Source organism: Tauraco erythrolophus, chromosome 6 (genome assembly GCF_009769465.1).
Source record: "Tauraco erythrolophus isolate bTauEry1 chromosome 6, bTauEry1.pri, whole genome shotgun sequence".
In the NCBI taxonomy this organism is placed as follows: Eukaryota; Metazoa; Chordata; class Aves; order Musophagiformes; family Musophagidae; genus Tauraco; species Tauraco erythrolophus.
In genome coordinates, this window is record NC_141470.1 from 57221730 (window position 1) to 57240353 (window position 18624).

An 18624-nucleotide genomic window follows, 5' to 3' on the forward strand; every position below is an offset into this window, starting at 1 on the left:
TGCACCAGTGCAGTTCCCTCCACAAATAGGAAAGCAAAGTACCGTTGGCGTCGCTGGGTGGGACAAGGCTCGCTGTTTCTTCACGCTATTGGCTCTCGGTGCTGATTGGCAGGTGACTCTGCCTATGTGGAGGAGGCGCTCTCCCGCGATCTTTCCCGCGCTCCGCCAATAGGCAGTCGGTGCTGCTGCGGGGCTGGCGGAGCGCGGCTGGTGCCGGTAGCGGGCGGTCGGGGCAGCATGAGCGGGGCAGCGCGCGCGGCCTGGCGCCTGGGTGTCGCCGCCGCGCGGGGCCGGGCTGGGCGGGCGCTGAGCCAAGCAGCCGCCGGGGGCGGCGGGGCCGAGGGCGGCGGTGGCGGCTCGGGGTCGCGAGAGGCGGTGGAGCGCCTGGTGCGGGAGCACCCAGTGGTGGTGTTCATGAAGGGCAGCCCGGCGCAGCCCCTCTGCGGCTTCAGCAACGCTGTCGTGCAGATCCTGCGCCTGCACGGCGTGGAGGACTACCGCGCCCACGATGTCCTACAGGATCCCGACCTCCGCCAAGGTCAGCGGCGGGCCGGGGCAGGCGGCCGGGCCGGGGCCGGGCGCGGTAGCTGCCGGGGGTCACCTCTGGGTGCCTCCTGTCCCGCTACCGGGGCTTGCACGCAGCCCGAGCCGGTCCCCGGCTTCCCTTTGCGAAACGCAGCTGTTACGGGGCAGAGCCGGAATGCCGAAGTGCCGGTTTCCCTATTGGAAAGGCCCACGGGAGGCTCCGGCGTGTGTAACCCTGCTGGGAGGTCGGGGTTGCCTTCACGCCTCTGACCTTCTTGGGGCTTGTTGGAGCACCCCGCCGGGCAGCGTGTGCCAGGCCCTGCTTGCCTTTCACGGGTGTAACTCGCTTTTGCTCCCTTTCGGGGGGTTTTTGTTTTGCTCTATAAGCAGGTCTGCATCCCGTCGTTTGTGGAATTGGAAGCGGATCACAGAGTTGCGCTGTTGAGGTTGCTTTGCCTGGGCTTCCCCGTTTGGTTGCTGTAACTCTCACTGTGTCCGAGAGCGTCTTGGTTATCTGTAGAACGCGGTTATACTTACGGGGCGACTCTTGGAGATGGAGCTTTTCATGCCACGCTGCCTTGCCTAGTTAATAGATACAAAGCTGCATTAAAAGACCCCTAAAATACTTCATTATCTAGCCAGATTTTTTGGTTTCCTGTAAACATGTGGTGAAACTTCATGAATGGTTTGGACTTACACCACTGTATTCCCTGCTGGCACTGCCTGCCGGGGTTCTTTTGATAAAGTATGAAATGATGCTTAATAACTTGCACAAGAACTATTCAGTGATAGTTTCACCATTACTTCTGGAATGGTAGGAGCTATTCTATATAAGGTTTTTTACTAATTGTAGAAGGCTAGTACTCTGTTCTTGTAATGCTTTTCCTTCTTTCTCTCTTCAGTGTGAGTAGCTGACTGATAAGGTTTTCTGAGGTTATTTGAGAAAGTTTTAAAACAAAACAAAAAGATAAAAGTACATAGTAGTTAGTCTTTCAGGTGCACAACATTAACTGTTCTTGTCCAGAATACACTAAAATGTGCTTTAAATCCACATGCTGGCAGGTATCAGGTGACTTCCTTCTCCTATGTTTTTGGTATCATCTGACTAATTCAGTTTTTCATTAGCTTTTAGCTGAAAGGCTGATTTTTCTAATCCTTGTTTGCTTTTCAGTTCACAGGTATAATAGGTGGTACAGTATAAAAACTTGAATACTGGAATTTGGGTGTGATGATGTTTTTGTTAATCAATATCCATTTTGTTCAAGTAAATCTACTGCCTTCAGGCAGGTGAGCAAATCATGGTAGTATTTGAAACTTAATTTACATATCTAAATTTATTCAACTTACTCTTTACTGGAATGAACTCATAAACTAAAAAAAGAGGAAACAAAACCTTTAAATTGAACCATCAGCATTTCACTTTAGGTCAAGATGGCTTTTGTGAGCCCTTGAACAGGCAATGCATTTGTCAGTTATGATCTCTGGGGACTTGACCATGTGAATATATAGTATTTTCTTTCTATGTAACAGGAACATCTCCCTTCTGAGCACAGCCAATGTTTCCTGCACATGAACTCTGGTTGTGCTAGGTGATCCGAGAAGTTACAGCCCTCCTGGCTACCTGAGCTTTACATTGAAATTCGTGCTTTGCTCCGGGCTGTTTGGCTAAGCCGGGCTGAGTGCAGTAACAGAGTGTACGCTTACACAATGTCCTGCTGGTTCTCAGGTGCTTAAAGAAGTTGTTCTGTTCCCTTCCATGCACCAGCTTTGGCATTTGTCCGACTGCACGGCGAGCCAGCTCGATTTATTAACTGGATCACTGGGCGCGCGAGTTGAACTAGCTTGTTGTGCCGTAAGGTGAGGGCCAGAGCCAGCACCAGGGATGGAGCCTTGAAGTGAAGGCTCGGGGAACAACGTTCCTGCTTTCAAGGCCAGCGGGCTGTTATATTACTTCAACTGCACCCTAAAAAGCCAGTATATGCCTGCTTCTGTGGGTAGCGGTCTCTGTCAGAGGAGAGGGCAGGGCTGCTGGAAGCTGTAGCTCTGTAAATTGCCAAGTGTGATTAAGCAGCTGCCTGAAGGCCCTCTTAGTCTCCTGGAGCTGCCCTCAGGTGCTGAGAAGTTAGTAAGCAGCATGTGATGCTTTCTTAAACCCTTGCTGTGAACATAGTCTGCATTGCATGCATGTGGGGTTAGCGAGGGGATGCTGAACCTTTAGCTGTAAAAATACCTAATACATCTGTTCTACTAAAGATTGGTCTGCAAGAAGATTACTGTGTGTGAGCTGGTCACCAGCTTTGTATTCAGCTGAACACAACTTAAATGGTTGCATGTATGTGTGCTTATACCATGTGTAGTAAGAAAGAGCTGGCTGTTGGCAGAGATGGTGGTTCAGGCATGTTTGAAGTGCTGGTTCATTTCTTTCCTGTAGCTCTTGAAACACCTGGTTGTGGGGTTGTTATACAGTTCAGCTGCTGAAACTTGCCCTATGCTAAAATGTGGCAAGTTATAAAACCAGAACAACTCTCCTACTTGCCTCTTCACCTAAAAGCATGCACGGATCTGCAAAACTACGTAGTTACTGGTGCTTCTTGTGGTTTAGCTGGACTCGACCTTGAGGATATGCTTCCGTGACACAGATCCTTCATTATTCAAGCTGGTTTAAGAGACCTTGGCACTCTCTGTTGGACCGTGGTTCCATGGCTATTCAAGTTTCTCTAAGCTGGCTGTGCCACTAGTGATCCTGCTGTCAGCTGATGAGAGGTTCATCATTAGGCTGATTCAGCTCACAAAGGTGGCAGAGAAGCGTGGGTATACATACTGGAAAAGTAGGGGTTTAAACTGGTTTGAACTCTTGTGGTAGTTCACCCTCAGATTATTTTCATTGTTGCTTTAGGTTACCACAGTATGGGATGCTGCCAAGAGGGTGCTCTTGATCCTTCTTCCTGCCCTCGGGTTGACTTTCCCTCAGTCACACTTGTGCCAGTACTAATGATCTCTATGAAAACGTGTTGCTTTCCTGGAGAAAGTGCAGTAGGAGTGACAGAGGTTGCTTGAGTCAGTTCTTTGATATGGCCTGTCATTCGTTAGTGTTAATGCTGGCAAGAGAAGGACTGAGAATTTGTAACTGGAGTTGGGAAAATGAGGTGAGAGTGCTCCAGCCCTTTCTGTAGCAGTTCGCACCAATTCTGGTTTCACGGCCACCTTAAAGTGTGCCAGTGCAGCTGTCAAACTTTAAACCTGATCTGTGGAGTGTGGTTTTACAAAGCAATCAGTGCTTCGAAACAGAAGCTGCAGCTTCTGAAGTGCAGCGGGAAGTGTTAACCTGGAGGGTTAACAGGAAGGAAGGTTTTCCAGGAAGGAAATCCCTTGGGGTGCCTGCACTGCGGAAGGATTCATCAGAAAGGCACATCCCGTGTGCAGCAGGCATAGACCAGGCTGACTTGCTTTACCACTACTGAAACAGTAGCAGTAACTGCTCTTCTAAGCCAGGAGTTAGCCACTTTAGGAGGTGTTCAGCTTGTAGACTGGTTGAGCCCCAGCATGAAGGCATTTAAAGCTGCTTGTCCAAGACATGAAATGCAGCTTACAGAGCAACTAAGCTTGATTGTATTCATGTTTTTATCTGAAGTTGGATAGACCCTTGAAAGTACTTGTACGTGTGTGCAGTTGGGTCCTTGAAGAAAATATTTCTGTGCAAGAAAAATTGATGTAAATATTACCCTGGAATGCTTATTAGCAGTAGGTTTATTGTGCAGAGCCCATGGTTCTCAATTAATGTGTAGCATTACAATATCTTAACAAAACCAAACCCTATTTCGTATCTGCAGTGGCTCCTTTGAGTAGGGTTATCCTTAAGCATGCCTTAATATTCCATCTCAGTTTTTTTATTGCAGCTATTACAGGCTAAAAGACTTTTAGGACAGTTTGAGCACTTCTGAGTGCTCAAAGGCCACGGAGTGCTTAAGAAAAGTACTGCTAAACACAAGTTGGCATCAGAGCTTATAATTTCTGAAAACTGTATCTAAACAACTGAGATAAGTTTTAATGAAATACTAAGGAAGAAGATACAGATGGTGATCCTGACAATTAGGTTATGGATTCCTTTTGGGCTTGATGTGTGTGCTAAACTTGCTATTTGAGATTTCGGAAGTGTGAGATGTCCATGCACAAAATCTTAAGTAAAACTAAAATCTCTGAGCTGATGTACTTCGTAGTTAGGAACACTTTGTTGCAACAGAATTTTTCTCTAGATTGCTATCATTTTCGTGGATTTTTAAAACACATTGGTATTTAACTAAGGGGAATTATTAGCTCTTTTTCATCTTTTAGGCACTAAAATCATAATCCTGTTGCCCTGTGTGCATTTACACATATTTGTTAAAAAATAAAGTGTTTTAAGTTCCAATAAAGTAAGCACATAATTTGCTTATATGGCTGCTTTTTTACCTCCAATATTTTGTGTTTTACCTTTACAGTCTTTAGAGGTTAAATTTTTCTGTAAGGGGAAAGGAAATTCCTCTGTATTTTCTGCTCCACAGGTCTAATACTTGCTATTAGTTCCTTGACAGCCTACGCTAAAGCTCGTGCCCGCTTGTTTAGAGGGTTGACTTCCAAGTGAATGGGCTCTGATGATCTGAAAAGGCACCTCTGTTGTCTGTAGGTTTAAATTTGCTATATGGGCTTCTGTGCCCTTGGTAGAAAAAATCCAGGCGTTGCATGTTGAAACGTATGAAACTGTTGAATTCAAAACTGAGTATCTAAGCAAGTGCTGGTGGACTTGGTATATGAGCATGCCGATGTAGAGTTTAACTATTACCTGTGCTACAGAAATAATGACTTTGTGTGAAGGGTCATATAAAAAGTGGCAAATTAGATAGAATGATTCTTCTGGGGTTCAATTTATACCAGCTGATCAGTTAATATTTTTGTGTGGTCCTACATTTGTCTTCTAGGAAATATAGTTTTAAATTTTAATTCTGTACTTTGTGAATGTGACTCAAGCTCTGTTTTGTTCAGTGAATACTTTTGACAAACTTCAGCCTTTGTGCCCCTCCCATGGCCTGGAGGGTCTGGCAATGAAAGATAAACCAGTTTGAAATTCGTAAGGCTTCTAGAGGGGTGAATGTGTCTTGCAATTGAAATTGTAGTAGGAAGTATAACTGCATGAATTCAGAAAGAACATAAAATATTTTGAAGTCCTTTGGAAAACATGAAGGGTAACTGAATGTAAACAGTTATCAATGTTTCAAAACTCTTATTTCTTTAATTGATTGAAAACCTTATTTGCTCGTTTCCTGGAAGGGCAAAGAGACACTATGTTTTTCCAACTCTTGTTTGAAGTCAGTGTAGGAGCTGACTCCATATCTTTCAGCCCACATCTCTGAGTTGGAATGAGAACGAAACCTAACTTTAACGTAGTTTTTCTGATAGTGCTTCTGTTACATAGATAATTTTTGCCTCAATGGGAAAGAAATGAAGATACCAGTAGTTCTGTCAGGCTGAAGCGATGTGTTCTGCTTAAAAACCATTCTATTTAGTGGGGGGGAAAAACCTTTAATACTTTTTTTTTTTTCTTATGCAGGAATAAAAAACTACTCTAACTGGCCCACCATCCCACAAGTGTACCTCAATGGAGAATTCGTTGGTGGCTGTGATATACTCCTCCAGATGCATCAGAATGGAGATCTTGTAGAAGAGCTGAAGAAGTTAGGAATCCGTTCAGCACTTCTGGATGCAGAAAAAGACCAAGACAAAAAGTAAAACAAGAAAAAAGATGTGGTGACAGGAATAAAGCAAACTCGCTAAGAACTCGTTACCAGTAAAGCCTTATGTACTTTAGCACAAAGAAGGCATCTTTTTGAACTGACACTAAGATTTATCTGTGAATGTCTGTTAGGTCATGGTAAATTTAGACATCTGAGTATTTTGATTTATGGATATTGTGAAAATTTGAGTATAACCACTGCACTGTAAAGCATATATTTGTGGAAATTGTGTTTAAAAAAAAAGTTCACTTCTAAAAGCATTCACTTCCTGATTGAGGCAGCAGTAGAGCAAAAGAACTAGTAAAATTTTTATGGATTTTGAATGTGTGTTTCTGTGTTCTTTCATACATAAACCTCTGCAAACAGTGTTTGCATTCCCTTGCTCCTCTTGAGAAAGTGTTAAGTAATAGTGCATCAGTTTTGCTATGTAACTCCTGGTGATAAGACTTCCTGAGAGCCTGTAAAACTTTTGTAATCACATATGATATAGGAGAAATATAGTCTTCAAACAATATAGAAGAAAAGATTATATGAGCGTGTATGAAATAGACTTTTATTCCAAAGGGTAAAAATAAAGAGAGTTGTACAAGTACATGTATAATGGTCATTATTACTTTGTAACATTCTGATGGCTTTTAAAAGATTGCTAAGAATAGTGCCTAAAGATTTTATAAAACCTTTCCTACCTCTTGCAGAGCAGCTTTTCCCCCTGCTTATATACTTTGTGTATTGCAGTTTTGTGTCAGTGCTAAAACATGGGAATTGTTCAAGGCTTCAGTATTCTATCTTGAAATAGTATGGGAGAATACTTCAGTTACTACTGTAACCTTGTATTATTTGCTAGGTGCTACGATATCTTTTTAATATTTGTTGTATTTCCAAGTATTTTCTCCTGACTGCTGTGCTTTGAAGAATATGGTCTTCAAACATGGGATTAATAGATGAAGTGTTTCGTGTAGATGAGTGCAGCAGAGAGGCTACTGAATAGATAAATATTTCTTTGTGGAAAGTCTCTTAAGTCTTCAATACCTATCTAATCACATTTCCCTACGTTAAAAGGAAGCGTATTAACCAGTGTAGCTTCAGCTGTACAGCGATACTGCTAAAGTTAAAAGCTAACCAAGCTTTTTCTAAATGCCATTTACCTTTATTAATATAAACCAGTTTGCATGTGAATTAGGCAAATGATTGGAAATAAACTGTATTTTACATGGGTTGTGTACAGTAGTTCTTCATTATTTTAAATGACTATTCTAATGAAACTGATACAACTTTTGATTTTAAACCTAAAATGTTTTCCACTACATAGGATAGAAAATGTGTCTTAGAGAAAGGAAAAGTTATGAATGGTCAGTAGAAGAGGAAGTCAGGACTGGAACTTGTAGACAAGAGAGATTTGATGGAAGTTCCGGTTCTAAATCTCTCCTGTCCACTTCAGCAAGCTGTCCAGTGGAGAAACTATACTGCTACTTTCTTCACAGAGTTTGCAAAATTGGTTATGATAAACTTACTGTATAGTTTAAATACAATCAGTATCATGAAGATTAAATACAGTCTGTACGTCCTCCATGTGTTTGTGCGTTCATGACAGCTGCTCAGTGGCAGTACAGGTGACTGAATGACCGCTAAATATGAGTAAGACATACTCCGAGGCAGTCACTTTTGGCTGTTAGGCATGTAGATATGAATGCAGGGATTTTTTTGTTCATATACCACATCACATTCATGAAATGCAAAGCTTTAGGTATAGATGAACATTACTTCTGAGCATTTGTTACCTCTCTTTGAATTGAAATTAAATAAGCTTTCTTATGGCTAATCTTTCACAAATAGTTTTTGCTATTCTGAATGTAAAACAACATTTAAAGAAATAAATTAATTTCAAAAGTCTTTGGTCATTTGTGTCAAAAGACCTGTTGAAACGGATGTACACAGTAAACAAAGAATAAGATAATGAAGAAAATTTTTATTATTTTCTTCTTCAATGGTTAACTCTTAGGCTGGCTACTAAATAAATCTATTAAAAAACAAAACCCCAAATCTGCTGTTTCATATAGCTCTATTCTTTATTCTTCTGCAAAAGTTGAATATTTTTCAGTACTATCTGCTAGTAGTTTAACATAAAGGTAACTCTACCGTTGCCAGGTCGTCTTTCTTCTCTAAGCAGCCAAAGTTTTCTCCCAGCATGAGTTCCTGCTTTTTACCAAAACTAGGAATAGTTTTTCTATTTTCTCTACTTCTTTCCCCGTAGACTTTTTTGGTTTTAATTATTTGGTTAAAATTTTGTGTAACATGTATAGTAGCGTTTATATTAATCCTTTGCCTGACTGGAATGTGTTGTGATAGAGCAAGTGAAAGCAACAGTGATACTGCAAAGTGTGTGTGACAGCCCAAGACTGAGCATATGAAATGTGACTTCTGCCTGTGTTCCTGTGTGAGCCATATCATTCCAAGTTCTGTGTGAGTGAGCAGTTTTACATACTGTATCTATCTATATTAACGTGAGCATTTGCTCACGTTAATCCCACTGTAATAAAAAAAGTCACCATCTAGTTAAATCATAAATCTTCAAATGCTCACAAAGAGGCCTATTTTTGGAGTTGACTGAGAGTATTTTTCCCAAGAAACCAGTTTTCAGCGAAGTTGGTCATTCTAGAAGATGGGCAGTATTCTGTACTCCACTCATCGACTTTTGCTGTCCCTCGAACTAGAGGCAAAAGGGAGCATGTGTTTCCAGTCCAAAAGGGAAGTTGCTGCAAATGAGCTGATTATTTTGAGAAAAAATCATGCCTCTCCTTGATGAGAGATTTGCACCTGCTTTTCTCATGCTCTTTGGCAACGAGAGAAGGAACTGATGATATTGGTGTCCTGGTGACAATCAGTGGATGTGCTGAGCTGATGCTGGGGAACTGGCGTTAGCTGGAAAGATCCATGAGGAGTCCCTGGTTGGGAGGATGTGAAGGGTTTGGAAACGCCATGTGAAGGGGGAAAGGGTGACTTTTCCCACCCAGAAGGAGCAGTTTGTCACAGGAGGGTAATGATGGGGAAAAAGTACTGGGCACTGCTGCTTGTCCTTCCCTGATCACTCTGCAGTAAAATGGAGGCTCAGGCTTGGGAAGGCCAGCTGAAGTTGCTGAGAAGGACAGCCAAAAGTAAAGATGGGGAGCTGAGTGGACCAACCATTATGACCAGATCATAAATTCAGCTAATCCTCTGCATCTTCTGACGCTTCTTGCCTCTTACGTATAACGCAAGGTCATTTGATTTAAGCAAATGAGATTGTTTGCATTCCAAAACCAATCTGGTGTCCTAAACCTTCACCAAAGAGGAGGTAGGGTTTCTTTACTCTTTTTGAACTGGTCCTGAGGGGGAGCAGATGGAAGCACATGACAAGCACTTGTTATTGTGTTGCTAGTTTTGATTTGGGAGAATTCAAATCAGTTAAAGGAACAGTTGTTTCCCTGAGAAAACGAGCTGTTAACCACTCAGAAAATCTTAATGGGTTACAGGGCAAGTGTGTTTCTCAGCCTCAGTGACCTTTTCCTCGCCTTAATTTTGCTAGAAACATTTGCATGTTTGGATGTGGTCAATATTGTCCATTGCTCGTCTAGAAATCCTTGGCAGGATTTTTTCAGGAATCCGTCAATGCTAATAGAGAGCGTAGAAAAAAAATCAAGTGTGGGAAGGTGAAATCGAAGACTTGTACCAAGGAAAATCTCTCCTGAGCTGGCACTGAATCCCATCAAGGCCCTGTCAGTGCCTACATCGAAGAAGGGCAATATTAAAAAGCAGAGCTGGCAGCCTTGTCAATAAATCCCCGTCTAACTCAATTTGCATGTCTCTTCTGCAGAAACCAGATCATCTTACACGGGGTTTTTCAACATCCGTATTGCAGGATTGTGTAAGAAAAAACACTCATTAGTTACAAGAGACACGTTACATTTTAAAAAGTGTTTGTGAGCAAAAGTGGAAAGACAATAAGGAAGGTTAAAGACAGTTGGAAGGTTTTGGATTGTTTATTATGCTGGATGGTGGGTTGAGCTTGCTGTTTGGCAGAACGAGTTGAGAGTTGAGCTCCACTGCTCTGGAAGAAGCTGTTGTTCACTATTTGGTTTAGAATTTTTTGATGAGATGCTGCTTGTTCCTTTGAATAGTTGAAGGACATTGAGGTGCTGGAGCGGGTTCAGAGAAGAGCAACGAAACTGGTGAAGGATTTAGAGAACTTGTCCTATGAGGAGCGGCTGAGGGAGCTGGGACTGTTGAGTCTGGAGAAGAGGAGGTTCAGGAGGGACCTTATCGCTCTCTACAATTACCTGAAAGGAAGTTGTAGGGAGATGGAGGTTGGTCTCTTCTCCCATGTTATGAATGACAGGACGAGAGGGAATGGCTTCAAGTTACGCCAGGGGAAATTTAGGTTAGATATCAGGAAAAATTTCTTTACAGAGAGGGTTGTGAAGTATTGGAACAGGCTGCCCAGGGAGATGGTGGAGTCCCCATCCCTGGAGGTGTTTAAAAACCGTGTGGATTTGGTGTTGAGCAACATGGTTCAGGGACCCTGACAGTGCAGGGGGAATGGTTGGACTCGATGATCTTGGGGGTCTCTTCCAACCAGACGATTCTATGATTCTATGATTCTGTCTTACAGCACTGCTGCCTTTTACGTGGTCTGATCATGGTATGGAAACTCCTGACTGATTTAACTACTTGAGGCCTATCCTGACACGTCTTTTAGAAAGAACAGGTTTTAGCTACACAGAGGATAGAACTGAAGTAGCTAAGATTCCGATTTGCAGACTTTCCCTTATCACCCGGCTTCTCACATATGTCTTGTTTCCTGGAAGTAAGAGAGTAGGCCAGGAGAAAAGTGGTTTTGCTTAGAAAGACCATTGTACTGTATAAAATTTATGGTAGTCGTAAGGTGTGACTGAGAAGAATTTGCAGTGTTGTCTCTAATGAGCAAGCATATCTTCACAGTTTCAAAGATCACTTTGTCTTAATCAGGCACCAGAAATGCTTGCTGGACAGCAGGCTGCTGGCTTGTGCTGCCGTCACAAGAAGAAAGAAAACCTTTCAAGGGTGACTTTTTTTCTCAAACGATTTTGATGTTTTAAGACCTTTTGAATCAGAGTAAATAAATAAACACGCTTGACTTCCTTAAAGATGGAGGGAGTCACTAGAAACTTTTGTCTAGCTGTTGAATTATGTGCTGTGTTTTCCAAAGTACCCTGTTTACCTTAAGTATGCGCAGGTGATGATGGTTTGTAAGGACCTAAGAAGAATCCAAGGACCGAGTTCAATATTCATTCTGAAACAGCTTTGCTAATTAAAGAAGTTAATTCTAAGAAACAAAGGAGGGAGAATGATTTTTATTTGTTTTAAATTGTTGCAGCTGTTCTACAAAAAAAGCCATAAGAATGTTCACACAGACAAACACACACAGAGATGCTGGCATGTGTATGTCTGTGGGCTTTGTAGTTATATGGCATCCCTTCTAACGTAAAGCTTGTACAGGGAGCTTACTTAGCATCTTTTAAAGACGAGCTTCTGTACAATTTTACTTGGCATTTAGCAATGATTTTGTCAAAGGGGACTTCGGAGGAGTGTTGAATTAGAAAAAAAAAACATTGAATTATTACACTTTTTTTGCTTTTCATATGAGCACATTCTTCAAAGCCTGAAGGATTTTATGTACAATTAACCTCAAAACAGTGAAGTAGGGCACTTGAATCTTCATTATGTGGACTAATACAAAGTGAAATACAGAGAAGTGAAGTGCTACTCATACTACAAGAGCTACAGAGAGAATAAAGTTTTGGAGTCTTTAGTCTTACATCTATGATCTAGTGAGTGAAAAACCACATGCTTTTACAGGGGTGTCTCAACAAGTGTTTTAGAACTTTCAAATACACACTACAGTGAGTATCTTAGAAATACTGCTTGTCAGACAAGATTTCATAGAATCATAGAATGGTTAGGGTTGGAAAGGACCACAAAGATCATCTAGTTCCAACCCCCCTGCCATGTGCAGGGACACCCTCCACTACACCAGGTTGCCCAAAGCCTCATCCAACCTGGCCTTGAACACTTCCAGGGATGGAGTATCCACAACTTCTCTGGGCAACCTGTTCCTGTGCCTCACCACCCTCAGAGTGAAGAATTTCTTCCTTATACCTAGTCTAAATCTGCCCTCTTTCAATTTAAAGCCATTTCCCCTTGTCCTATCACTACATGCCCTTGTCAAAAGTCCCTCCCGAGCTTTCCTGCAGGCCCCCTTTAAGTACTGGAAGGCTGCAATAAGATCACCCCAGAGCCATCTCTTCTCCAGGCTGAACAGTCCCAACTCTCTCAGCCTGTCTCACGAAGCCTAGTGTTTCTGTTCTCATCCACCATTTCACTTGTTGAAAATCTAAACAGCTCTTCAAGTAGATTTAGAGCGTGTTATTTCTTTTTTTTTAGTTTTGGTTTGGGGTTTGGTTTTGATTTTGATTTTTTTTTTCTTTGCTTCAAGAAAACATAGGTATTCTCTGAGAAGTTTGTGCTTTTTGATTACTTCAAAGAGGATGTGCTCCATGAAGACTGGGTACATACTCAAACCTTCACGGCTAAGAAAAGATCAGTTTTAGAGCTGGTACTCAGGAACGTCCTGTACTGCTGATGTTAAAAATATGCGGAATCTAGGACATGCTTTCCGTCAGTACTTCGTGTATTTCCTCATCTGTCTGTGATGCTCCACGAGAGACCATCAGTGATGTGCGAAAGGAAGCAGGTGCCGTAAGGCTGATACTGTCGGAAAGGAAAGCAAACAAAAGCAAATAAAGGAAAGCTGCGGGTGGCTGCCGAGGAAGGTTGCGGAGGGCGCTTCGGGGAGATGCTGCCCCCCGGGGTGAGACGCCGGCAGCCGGGCGGAGCGTCCGGGCCCGCCGGGAGATGGCGCTGTTGAACCGGGGAAGCGGCACAGCCCCGGCCAGCAGCATCCCTCAATGCGGTCCTCCCTGTTTTCCATCTGTGCTGCACGTTATTCTTTGGGGTCCTCTTTTTCTTTTGGGAGAAGAAGGTGTCAGTGTTGAAGCCGGAGCGTATCCCGGTCCGATATGTAACGCCATTCACAGACGGCCAACCCTACACCCTCCATGGAGATAACGCCAGAGCTGGAAGGCGATGTTTTTCCCTTGGACTGCGTGGCCGGCGAGATGGTAATGCCGAGGCGGCGAGCAGCTTCACAGCTCATTGCCCTCATCCCAGCGACCGCCTGAGGAGTGCCGGGCCAAAGCCAAGCATTTGCTGGGTGCCCGCTGCGTTGCTGCGAGGGGTGGGGAGCAGTGCGCCCGCTCGCGGGGGCTCCTCAGGGACTCTCCGCCTGCCACCTGCCCTCCACCATCCTCCGAGGCGACCTGTCCCCATATGCACGTGTCTGGGACAGGTAAGCACAAGGGCTGTTCTGTTGCTGCGCGTCGAGGACTGGAGCAGGGCCGAGCATGGGGCGTGATGATGTTTCGCCAGGGGCGCACAGCGGGTGCGGGATGTGCAGAGCAGAGGTGCCGCCAGTGCCTGATGGGGTGGGTGACCTCCGGGCCCCCACGGCTGGTGGCCCGAGGCACCCATCTCCCTCCCACACTGGCAGGCCGTGGCAAGCACACAGGTCTGCCGCCCATTCGGGGTGGGAAAATCTAAGGTGGTGAAGGGGAATTTGGGTTTCTTTCAGTCCAGGGCGTCTGAGCAGAGCGAGAGGGCAGATGGTTGTGGTGACGTTTGCTGCTGATTTGCTGTTTTATCAGCATCCTCTGGTTGGGTTCGGGGTCTTCAAATTTGTCCAGAAAAGAACAGCAGGGCCTGAACCAGGCCAGCGGATGTCCAGACAGCAGCTATAACAAAGTCACCAGCCTCAGCCTGGCGACCAAATACCCATATTGGCAGAATATTCAATGGAAGAGTTCAGTAAAGGCCTTCTCCCCTGTTGCAGGAGGGCTTGTGTCTCTGAGTGGTTTTCCATGCGTAACCAGTGACCCGGGTTTTGTACGTGACATAAATGAGTGGCTCTAATTCCCCAAGTCTTCTACCTGAGCTGTTTTCTCTCTGAACAGGTAGTACCGAAATGAGTCTGCTTTGCATTCAGGCAGAGGCAAACACCACCCTGCTGCAGGTGTTTGGGTGGTGTACGAGCCCTCGCTCAGCGCAGCAGCCGTTCTGCTGTGAGGTCCTTTTGAGCTGTTGCACCCAGCGCTCCGTGGCTGAAGGGAGCGCGGCCACCAGCAGCGAAGCGGCCGGTGAGGAGACGGCCATCCGTGGGGAGGATGGCCAAACCACGCGTGGCGTGGACCCACCAGCCAGGCCAGTGAATGATTTGAGGATTATGTCTGTTATGCTGCATTTTACCTCCTCTCCTCCTAAACCGCGACCAGCAGCTCAGCGTTTAGCCAGGGGCTGTGGCAGGCAGAGCAGTGCTAATGCTTGTTGCCTTTTCCATGGCCAGAGATAGGAAGATTTTTTTCCCCCCACAACTACTTGGAAACAATAAATGATTTAAAGCTCAGCTGACACATTGTGAGGGCTTTTACTGCCTGAGAAATTATTTGGCTGTACATGAGGAGGGAGCTGGGTAGGGAAGGAGTTGAGGAAATGTGTTGTCCAGTGGTAATTAGGTGTGTCAGCAGCAAGAAACCAGAAGAAAATATTGAAGAAGCTTCTGACAATTTAGGAAGGAGCATAACAGAAATCAAGTAGCCTGAAGCAAGCCTGTTCAAATACCTTCACTTTTCATGTGGGCTTGAGGTGCAATTCAGCTCGCGCTGCTGAAAAGCTGTCAAATTTTAGGGCTGGGGCTCGGTGTTGATGAAGCCCAGTCCTCAGGAGGGAGTGCTGTGAGCAGGAGACGGTTTAGGGCACACGTCATGACTTCAACTCCATCAACATGGTCCTGCACATCTCCATCTCGGAAAGATAAGCTCTTGCTATGTATTAAAGGGAAGTCTCAGCAGGCACCAGACTGCAAGTTACATATTTTGTTTTAGGGACCATCTATGCATTTTGCACTGACCTGTTGGATAAAACACAGTGCTAAGGATCAGCACAATGGCTGAACCCTAGGAGATCTCTTTCCTCTGAGACCCTAACCCACCAAGCTGTAGTGTGAGGCTTCCTTTCACTCCAGAAACTTTGGTATCCTTTCTGAGCTAGGAGCCCTGCCCCAACAAGTGGGAGAGCATGTGCTCTCTTCTCTGATGGTGGCAGTTGCCAGGTGCTTGCTTCTACATGGGCAGTGCTGGTTCGACCTCCCTTGCACGCAGCCTTTCTGTGTCCAGAAGTAAGCACTGTAATCACTATGCTGTTGTAGAAAGGCAGCTGTCACCACTGTGTTGTTACTGGTATGGATTACAGACACCAGGTTTGCCAGCTACTGCTTGGTTTCTGCCTTTGGCAGGTCTAAAACAGGGGGTAGGTGCCTATTTTTTAGCCTGGGACAGAGCCAGAGCCCTAAGTAGGTATGGAATTTCGGATCAAAATTCCCCTTTTTAGGTGCCCAAATCATGGTATATTGATTTTTGGTTCTTAATCTTAAGCAACAGCATTCAAGGCAAGCTTACATCTGAAGCTGCCAACAGACATATACATGTAATATGGTCCAGGAGCTTAGTGGGAAATCAAGTACAGAAAAGTGACTGAAATTTCAATTTCAGAACATCTGAGTTTCAGTCACGTTGAAAGAGCTAGTCAAGAAAGCTCCCGAGGGAAGAGTACAGGAAGAAAAATCCTTAAAGATGCCATGCATTCCACTTAAGAACAATAATAAGGTCTGCAGGGCATGTATGTTACTAACGAACATAATACAAGGCAGGCAAAGAGTAAATCGGTACAACTGAATGGCAGGGCTGGAAAGGTTTTTTGGTATTTGAAAATCTAACCTTAGTTTACCAATACATTAGTTTATTAATTAGCTTGAAGACTAGATGAAAGGGAATTAAAAGGAGATATGCTGGACTGCAAACAGCTAAAGGTATAAAATAAGAATGCTTCAGGTTTATCCGTCAGAAGAGTTGGAATAATTAATTGGTAGTTCAGAAACTGGATAACAGAAGACTGAAGGCAGAAATTAAAGACTATAAAGACATTGCTGAGAATCTAAATTATTTCTTTGCATCACTCTCTGCACAGAGAATATCAGAGCAATACCTACTGGGACTTGCTCTTTTCTGGTAATCAAGATGTGTCAGAAGAAGAGCTGGAACAAATCAATAATTTAAAAAGCAGCAAATCATCAGCTCCAGATGGTACATTGAAAAGTTCTGAAGGAGCTCAGTATGAAATAGCTGATCTGCAGCAAAAATATGCCTTCCCTAATTAAAATCAGCTATTTCACTGGAGAAGTGGAGGGTAACAATTATACCTGAAGTCAAAAATGGGATTGAGATAATTTGAGGAAACATACATGCTCTTTACCCAGACATGTATTTCTGTTTTACAAACTGGTCGAAAGTAGAAGGTAAAGTAGGAAAACAAACAAAAAAAGGGAAGGCTGTGTCATGATAGGATCTAAAGAGCAAGGTTTATGCAAAGAAAAATCATGCCTCATCATTAATCTGTTATAACTCCAACTGGAACAGTCTTGTCATGGACAAAGAAGCAGCAACCACTGTGATTTAGATAAACCCCAAAGGATCTTTGGCCTATGTAGGATAACGTAAACCAAAGAGAGGGCAGCTGGTTGCATATCTCTTGGCTGAATGTGACTGTGCCAGGCTGCGTGTTCAAAAAGCCCTGACTGTCCTTGGCATTGCCGTGCTGCATCAGTCCCACGACTTGTTCCTGCTCTGTAATGGTGTGATCCCACCCAAGTGACACCAGGCCCCACTTTCGGCTGCCCTGCGAGGTGGGAAACCATGAAAGGGGACGAGTGATCTGTTTCCACCCTCTGCAAGAGGTTATCTGCAGGGTGTTTCTGTATCTCTGTTAGGTCTAGAAGTCTGAAAAGGTGAATATTGGTGAGAAAGTTGACACACTGCTTTTAAATTTTGTTAAGTAAGTCCTGCAGAGGATGCAAAGGCTGTTCTGGGGAACTGCAGGAGGGCAGAAACTGGGAGCTGAGGACCATCGGTGGTAGCCGTCGTGGTGGGACCTTCCTGCAGGCAGCACCAAGGCAGCAGCTTTGTGGTGAATTCATACATGGGAAAAGAAAAACATGCACAAAAAAACTAAGAATCTCTAACTGGTTCGCTGGCTGGCTGAATTCTCTGTACCACTGTCAGTGTCACTCACTAGAGATATATACAGTATTATTTTTTTAAAAAGATAGCTTGAATTATCTGTGTAACAGGGAAATTGGTACTACGGAAACAGAAAATGAATGTGGCAAAGAATCTAACTGCAAAAGAAGAAAGACGAGGGAATGTATTAACTCCCTTCAAACCCTATATGTAAGTGAATTAGATACAGTTTCAGTGTCAATGTCATTTAACAACATCCCTGTATGTTTAGAGTGAATACTCTGGATGAGCCGAGGAAAATGTCATCAGAATCCCTACCTTTAACCTTAATTTATTTTTTAATCTTAATTTTATGCAAATTGGGATGATTTGTGGCCTCCTCGTGTTCTTCGCTCCAACGTGCTGCTGCAAAGGTACTCACCTGCTTCTATGCCATCAGTGAAGGCTGACAAACTGCCTGTGTTACCTCAAAAAAAACAAACCCAGACAAAAAAACCTCAGTAGGATTCCATTGAACAGTTTTTTAAAAAGCATTAACAAATATTTCATGCCCAGACCCTTTGCTAGTAGAAATCAGCAGTTTTCATCAACTTCAACCAGTGGATCGTCACTCTTTTAGATAGACAACAGAACTACTATCTCCTTGTTTCTGCTTCTCCTTTATCCTTTGGTTTTGCCTGTCAGTCCTCCTCCTCCATTTCTTCTGATCCCTGCTTCCATGTGTTCTTCCCTCCTTCCTAGGATCTCTTCTTCCTTGTCTCCCTTTCCCTGATGTGTGTTGCTGCTGTTGCTTATCTTCCTCTGTACCTGCTGCTGCCTCCTCATCGCACCGTCAGCTCACAGCTGTACTGATGCTGGTGCCCAGCCAGAGTCAATTACGCCAGCACAGCTAATTAGAAGGCATAGGATGCTGTCCCTCATTCTTGAGATCTGTACTTCTGAACATCTCAGTGTACTCTGCTGATTAGAAAAATATAGATTTATAGTCATATTAAATGATACAAACAAACAAAAAATAATATGGATTTACAGGCTTCTAGAATAACCCTGCTGGTTTTCTCTCTTCTCTGTTCTGTAAAATTATTTTCATATCAGTAAGCTCCAGTATAGAGCATTTCTAAGTTTCACTGGGT

General features: G+C 43.8%; 1 protein-coding gene across 1 annotated transcript; it reads left to right on the forward strand.

Annotated features, from left to right (window-relative positions):
• The first annotated feature begins 237 nt into the window (after positions 1 to 237).
• GLRX5 (glutaredoxin 5) lies at positions 238 to 7507 on the forward strand. Its single transcript, XM_086613170.1, has 2 exons — positions 238 to 538; positions 6110 to 7507. The coding sequence occupies exons 1-2, from the start codon at positions 238 to 240 to the stop codon at positions 6286 to 6288; spliced, it is 480 nt and encodes a 159-aa protein (XP_086469296.1). The 3' UTR covers positions 6289 to 7507.
• Positions 7508 to 18624: the final 11117 nt, after the last annotated feature.